Below are 7,762 nucleotides of genomic sequence, written 5' to 3' on the forward strand. Positions count from 1 at the left end.
CTTTCCCCAGGCATCTGCATGGCTCCCTCCTTCAGGCACATCAGCTCTCTTATCAAGTGTCACCGTCTCACTGAGACCGTCCCTGACCAGTCTTCTTAAAATTGTTACAACCTCATTGCCAGTATTCCTTATGCTCCTTCTGTGCTTTATTTTTCTTCATGATCTTATCTGGCAAATATATGTCACTTGTTCATGATCCTCTCCCCCCGCTAGTCAAGAATATCCTGTTTAGTTCACTTCAGTTTCCCCAGTGCCTAGAATAGTGCCTGATACACCGAATTGGTGCTAATTTTGAATGAATCGATTTGACACCTCCCCCCTCCTATTTTACTTTCCTCTGATGTCAGTTTCTTTTAACAAATGTGTGCAGGCTAGCCCTAATCCTCTCCATTCTTCATAGTCTCTATATCATGATTAAAATGGCCTCCTGTAGGGACCAGCAGTTAGTGTAATGGCTATGTCGCTGGACTCCCATGTAGTCGACCACAGTTCAAGTCCCAGACCCAGTGGCTTAAATTCACACCAGGCACGTGTGTGTGAGTGCACAAGATCCTGAGAGGAGAAGGGGGGAGAAGGGATTGCAGCGTGGCCATCCCCCCTGGGGGGTGATTTCTTGCTTTCTGTCTTTCTGACAAGCACATGTGCCCTATAGTAAAAACCTAAAAAAAAGAAAAAAAAAAAAAAGCCTCTGTAGAAAGTTAATCTCTCATTGTCCATTCTTCTGAAATCATTTAGAAATGGTATCTTCTCTTTAGGAAGCTGTAAGTGAATAGATGTTGTATGATACAAGCTGCTGCTTCTCTTAATTAATTTTCTTTTTTTTTCAGATTTAAAGGAATCAAGAAAGATGACATTCTTGGAGTTTCCTATAACAGGCTGATTAGAATTGATGCAGCCACTGGGATTCCAATTACAACATGGAGATTTGCAAATATGAAACAGTGGAATGTAAATTGGGAAATCCGGCAGGTAAAGAAAGGGAAAGTCTTTGGTATTCATTGTTGCACCTATAAATATGTGTTCCCTCAGAAATATAGATTACTCTGACTTTAAAAAGGTATTTTCATTTTTTTTCCCCAGAGGTTTTTGCCTTAAGGCATTCTCCAGAGATAGAGAGTAAAACAGAGACAGTGAGAGGGAAAGTGAGAAATCACCTCCGAGAGGGGTATGGCCACACTGCAATTCTTTCTCCTCCATTCTCCTGGGATTTTTGAGCATACACACACACACACACACACACACACACACACACACGGTGTGATTTTGAAGCCACTGGGTCTAGGACTTGAACTGCAGTAGGCCATGTAGGAGTCCAGCGATATAACTGTTATATCATCTGCTGGTCTGGTATTCTCATATTTCGAACTAAAAAAACACACGCTTGTGGTCATTGTCTGCTAAGATAATCACATCCAGTTCCAGGAACTTTCTTAACAAGTACAGGCCAAATGTTCTTGAATTAACACCTCAAGTTGGCTTAGTCTCCCCGGGGACTGTCCATATGGACAGCCCCTAAAATTGCTGAGCAGCTTGATTTATTTTCACCAACTCAGCATAGGATGATGTAAGACTTAGGCTGATAATTACTTAGCAGAAACAAGCTGAGTTGTTACACACACACACACACACACACACACACACTCCAAAGCAGGGCTCGCTGACTGGCTGCCAAGAGAGCCAGCTGGTTAGGAGTGCAAAGGCTTAGTTGCCCACCTGGACAGCATCTGGACACCAAAGGGAAAACTGCAGGAAAAGCAAGTAGGTGCCCGGAGATGACTGAGGAAAGCTCAACCTTTCGAGATGAGGGACCCTGAAACCTCAGCCTGTGTTACAGCCTCCCCTTATCTCCCATGCTAGGAGCTAAGTTGAGACCAAGCTGGTAACACAGAAAATTCTAGGTGAAGTTAGAGGCACCTAGCATCTACTGAAAATTGTTTTTTTAATTCTGATGTTGCTGATATGGAATGTCTTCCCTCGTTCCTTAAGCATTCTCATTTCTCCAGTAGAAAGCCATCGGTGTAAGGGAATGGTAAGAGACCGTGCTTTTCTGCATCTCTCTCAGTGGTGCTGATTACCATCTGAGCCCTCATTTGTAGGATGTAGATCTGAGATTAGATGTGACTTCTGAGCCACCTCTAAAACTTTAATGCATGTTAGGATCACCTGGGGCACTTTAAAATACCATATCTGAGCCACAGCCAAGACCAATTAAATCTGAATCTCTAGAGTGGGAGCCGGGCAATAGTCATTTTAAAAGTTCCACAGGTTATTCCAATGGTTGAGAACCAGCGACATCTCAGGACCAGCAGATGGCGTAATGGCTACATCATTGGACTCCCATGTAGTCGACTGTGGTTTGAGTCTTGGACCCAGTGGCTTATTTGAGTCTTGGACCCAGTGGCTCAAACTCACGCCAGGTTCATGTGTGTGTGTGTGTGCCCAAGATTCCAAGAGGAGAATGGAGGAGAAAGGATTGAGGCGTGGCCATTCCCCCAAGGGGTGATCTCTCACTGTCTGTTTCTCTGTCTCTATCTTTCTGGCGAGTGCATGTGCTCTGTAGCAAAAAAAAAAAAAAAAACCCAAAAAAAAAAAAAAAGGACCAGTGACATCTTGAACTAAGTCTTTCTTCTGGTAATTAGAGTTTATGACATTCATCTGTGAACAGGTGCAGCCGGAGACTGTAGGAAAATTTAGGCAAGCATTTTATTCTCTATTAAAAAGTCTGCAAAACACCTCGCCCCTTTCTCTCTCTCCTTTTTCTTTTTAAATTTTAATGGATGCATCATAAGTATACATATTTATGGTGTACAATGTGATGTTTCAATACATAAATACAGGAGCCAGCAGATGGCATAGTGCTTACGGTGCTGGGTGCTGGACTCCCACACAACCAACCGCATTTCAAGACCCAGACCCGATGGCTTGAAATCACACTGAGCACTTGTGTGTGCATGCCCAAAATCCCAGAAGGAAAATGGAGAAGGGATTACTATGTGGCCATCCAACTGCGGGAGCTGATTTCTCACTTTTCCTCAAACTGCCTCTCTATTTCTCTCCAACAAAAACCCAAAAAAAAAAAAAAAAAAAAGAGACATAGGGGCATTGTATAATGATCAAATCAGGGTATTGATCATATCCATCTTTTTTTTTTTTTTTTTAAGAGAGAAATTTTTGCTATAGGGTGTGGCGCTCGCCAGAAAGACAAAGAGAGAGAGACAGAAAGCAAGAAATCCCAGGGTGATGGCCATGCCGCAATCCCTTCTCCTCCATTCTCCTCTCAGGATCTTGGGCACGCACGCACACATGCCCGGTGTGAGTTTAAGCCACCAGGTCCGAGACTCAAACTGCAGTCAACAACATGGGAGTCCAGCGACATAACCATTCCGCCAACTGCTGGTCCCAATATCCATCTTATCTAAGGAAGAGATAGACAGAAAATAATACATGTATCTGGAGGTAGAATATTTTTAAGAATTACTTTATTTTATTTATTATAATTATTATTATTTAATTTGACCAGAGAGAGACAGAAAGGGAGAAAGAGAGAGGGAAACTGAGAAAGTAAGCCACTGGGTCCAGGATTTGAACCCAAGTCAACCATATGGGAGTCCAGTGCCTCAACCACCACACCGCCTGCTGCCCCCCTGGGTTAGAACATTATACCAGGTGTGCAACAAAGTCGACAATTACAAGAGGGCACAAAGAGAATGAAGACGTTTTCTGTAAGCATTCAATAGTAGTGGTGGTTTTCTAGTTCTTTTAGGAAATCCATCTGCCAGCCACCTCAGTGGTCCTCAGCTCCAAGCGCCATCTCCAACAAAGCTTCCTTCTTGCCTTGCCTTGTCAGAGTTTAAGCTGATCCACACCTTCCTCTTCCAGGTGGTGATTGAGTTTGACCAGGACGTCTTTATTGCATTCACTTGCCTGAGTGCGGATTGTAAGATCGTGCACGAATTTATCGGTGGCTACATTTTCTTGTCCACCCGCTCCAAGGACCAGAATGAAACACTTGATGAGGACCTGTTCCACAAATTGACTGGCGGCCAGGACTGAAGGGAAGCAAGCCTTCTTGACCTACGCAGACAGGGCGAGCCAAGGGCGGTCCTCCCTGGACAAATGGGATCCATGACTTGCCCAGTGCATAGATTCCAACTGACAGACTATGTATACTCAGCAGCAGTCATCCCGATCCTCACCTCGGTTCAGACACCTGCTAGCACATCCTTTCCTTACTTGACCCTGAGCCAGCAACTAAAGAAAAGGCTTCTGTTACCTTACCTGTAAGACGAGTGGGTGGAGAAAGGGAGGTACTCTACCATTGCTCTGAGGTCCATCATGTAACTACAGTTCAGTGACTTACAAACCCTGCAGCATGGCTAGAAGTTGTCCTTGGGCTCCCAGCCTCATTACTAAGTCAGTGGAGAAGACAGAAAGATTACATGAAGCCAGTCCAAATCCTATTCCATAAACTCAGGTAGGAAAAGAAACATGTCTTTCCTTCATGGAGCTGCTTTTAGTTCCCATCTTGTCCAAGTGATGGAGGGAATCCCTATACACAGTTTTTTTTTTCCTGGAGGTCTGGGATGGATGGGGGATCAGCAACATTACCTGGTACCAGTGGCAACAAGTGGTCAGAGCAGTGGCTCTCGGTATCCTTGTCCACACTGGCATTTGCCAAGGTGACCGTTGACCCATCTGGTCTCGTTCATTGGTTCTTTCACATTACTGCTGCCACCCACAAGCCCTGTTCTGTTCCTGGGGATTCTACATCCACCTTCCAGTTCATCTTCAAGACATGGGTGACGGAGATTCCTCAACCCAGATCCTTGTCTCATCACCTTCTACTGTGGATTGGGGCTCAGGAAGATGGCACAGTTCTCTGTTCATGGAAACCACCTCCCAGCATTGAGGATTTCATGCCTCCTGGTCAGGAGAAGATCAGACCTGTTCTGAAAGACTACCACACTCAAGGTCTGACAGCGCCTTACTAGTGGCCGCTGCAGAGACGTCAGCTAAACTGGATGGCAGGACAGTGCCCCTCTTACCACTGCCCAGTGTTCTCCTGGATTTGCAGTCCATGTTTCTGTCATTCCTGGCTTTGTCTTTTTTTTTTTTTTTTTAATTTACTAGAGGGTGTATGTGCTCACCAGACACAAAAAGGAAGTGAGAGAAAGCATTCCCCAGTGGGGCATGGTCATGCTCAATCCCCTCTCCTCCATTCTGTTGGGATTTGGGGCACACACATCCATGTGCCCAGCATGGTTTTTAGGTCACTTGGGCTAGTATTTACTCCACACAGTCAGCCATGTGGTATCCAGCTCAATCCCTGGTCACTAGGCCAACCCCATTCTTGGCCATTTCAAAATCACAAGCCACTAATAGAGTTGTTTTTCCTCTGCTTTTTTGCTGTGTCATCCCTACCTTGAGTAGTTGCCTAAAGTGTCATTTTCTGTTTTGGTTCATTGATGGTGGTAAAAGTGGTTTTGAGAAGGTGAAAAGCCATACCACATATCATGAGAAGTATCAGATAATATTTTATTATGTTCTGCCCCACAAAGAATTTGGGTGGCAAGGATAAGGCCAAGCAAGTCTCCAATTCTATTTTGCAGTTCTCTTAGGATGCACCCTCAGGGGGCCTGACCAGAGCTGGATGGCCATAAGCATCAACTGGTTGTTTTTGTTTGTTTGTTTGTTTGTTTGTTTTGACAAAGCTGTCTGAGAAGTGAGATCTTGGCAATTCTAGGAACCACAAAGAAACAGCCATGACTAGGGAATCCCCTGGCTCTGAGCCAAAAGTCTAGAAAAATCTATCTGCCTCTTTTTAGAGGTGACTGTTAATGAGGCTTCTGGGGCACCAACTGAATTTCTGATGCCTAATTTAAGATTAGAGGTAGTTTAAGCACTTGGAAAATATGGCTTATATCACTTAATTGTAATGTTTTATATAGAAACTAGTGCTAAGTATACTGCATTTAACTAGGAGTTGGTCATTTCTTAATAGCCCTGGGCTCTGTTATTTTAGAACCTAGTTGGGTCTTTAAGAGTATGTTATAGGCCAGCAGGTGGCATGGTGGTTAAAGCACTGGATCCCACATGACTGACTGCAATTCGAATCCCGGACCTGGTGGTTTGAAAAACACAAGGTATGAGTGCATGCATGCTCAAAGTCCCAAGAGAAATATAGAGGAGAAGGGATTGTGGTGTGGCCATCTCCCCTGGGAGTAATTTCTCATTTTCCTTCTCTCGGAGTCTATCTCTCTCTGGCGAGCGCACACATCTTAAGGCAACAACCTCTAAAAAAATTTTAAAGAAATAGTTTTGTGTCATTAATCAAAGCCAGACCTTCAGACCTTTAGTTCAGCTCCTTAGCTTTTCATGGTTGTCTGACAGTTCCATAAAAATGCTCAAAGGAATCGATCCTTCTTAACCAAACTTTCTTGTTGCTTCGCAGAAACGCTTCAAGGGACGTTTGTTCTGTGCCTGCATGGCACCATCCCACAGAATAAGCGAGCGTGACAAGAACACCTTAAACACTGGTGTTCCAAAGAGTTTTATGGGTGTTTTGTTTTGTTTTTTGTACACTGAGTACAAAGGTTCATCTAACTTCTTGTGATGACATTTTAAGTTCCTGTGTGCCTTTCCACGTCATTTGCTTTCTTATCTGTACTAGATATGGAAATCTGCCATTTTTATTATTTTATATGACTTTTTAAAGTAAAAGGTTTATACATTATAGATTTGAAAATGGTTCAGGTGTGTCCTTCCACCATGCTGCCTCTAAGTGAAGATGTTTTCTGTTATGAAGAAAGTACAGCTGTCAGGCCTACCCTGCACCTTTCTGCACGGTTCCACAATCCAAGTGCGTTCTCCCCAGTGGTGGGGAGCAGCCAATGACACGAGTCCTCGGAGACCCACTTAGAAACCTCACTTCAGCACTGGTTTCAACTCCCTCCTCGCTGGCTCAGTCATCAGATTTTCTGACATATCTTGCTGTATCGTGAGCTCTTTTGTCCTTTCCCAGACCTGCCTTTTGGAGGAAATACCACAAAACAAAGGAATAAATGCCCAGAGGCAAAGGAACAGCAGAAGACTTCCAATTTTGACAGCCAAACATTGAAGATAGTTCTTCGTTTTAGTGATAGGCAGTCCCCTATGGGTAGAGTGACTGGAGTTTATAGGTATCCCTTCATGCAATTCTCACATCAACCCCTAGGGGGCAGGAACACTTTGCTTTCTCATCTTACAAAGGCGAAAGGTTCATACCGTTAAGTAACTTGCCCAAGGTCACCACCAAGAAATGAAACTGAGATGCAGTGCCAAGTTTGTCATAACTCCAAAAAAGATTGAGAGTAACCTAATAAACCCTGCTTTTCCTTCTCTAGCCCTGCTCAGCTTTGAAATGCTCGCCCCACCTCTCAACCCAGCTCTGTGCTCCAATGCAAGGTTCAGGGCATTGGGGGACTGCGGCTGCTCCAGAGGTGGCTGGGAGAGGAGCTCTGATCCAAAAAGGTCCCCCAAAAGGAGCTAGAGAAATGCGGTCCTTAATAAGTGTTTTCTTTTTGATTCTGAGAAAGTTGCATTTTCAGTCTCAAGGTCAAAAAAGTAAGGCAATGGGAACCAGCAGTTAGTGTAATGGCTATGTTGCTGGACTCCCACGTAGCCGACCGCGGTTCGCGTCCCGGACCCGGTGGCTTAAAACTCACGCCAGGCTCGTGTGCGCGCATGCCCAAGATCCCGAGAGGAGAATGGAGGAGAAGGGATT

General features: G+C 44.5%; 1 protein-coding gene across 3 annotated transcripts in view; it reads left to right on the forward strand.

The window, feature by feature from the left end:
• The window catches only part of FERMT1 (FERM domain containing kindlin 1), a 46,790-nt gene extending 42,716 nt beyond the window's left edge, over positions 1–4,074 (forward strand). For all 3 annotated transcript variants that reach the window (XM_006162826.3, XM_006162827.3, XM_027766083.1), the window contains 2 exons: positions 828–969; positions 3,880–4,074. In XM_006162826.3, coding sequence (XP_006162888.1) covers positions 828–969; positions 3,880–4,053 — 316 coding nt within the window. In that variant the 3' untranslated portion in view covers positions 4,054–4,074. The remainder of the gene's footprint in view (positions 1–827; positions 970–3,879) is intronic.
• The last annotated feature ends 3,688 nt before the right edge of the window (positions 4,075–7,762 follow it).

Source organism: Tupaia chinensis, unplaced genomic scaffold (genome assembly GCF_000334495.1).
Source record: "Tupaia chinensis unplaced genomic scaffold, TupChi_1.0 Scaffold140845_1, whole genome shotgun sequence".
Taxonomy (NCBI): domain Eukaryota; kingdom Metazoa; phylum Chordata; class Mammalia; order Scandentia; family Tupaiidae; genus Tupaia; species Tupaia belangeri.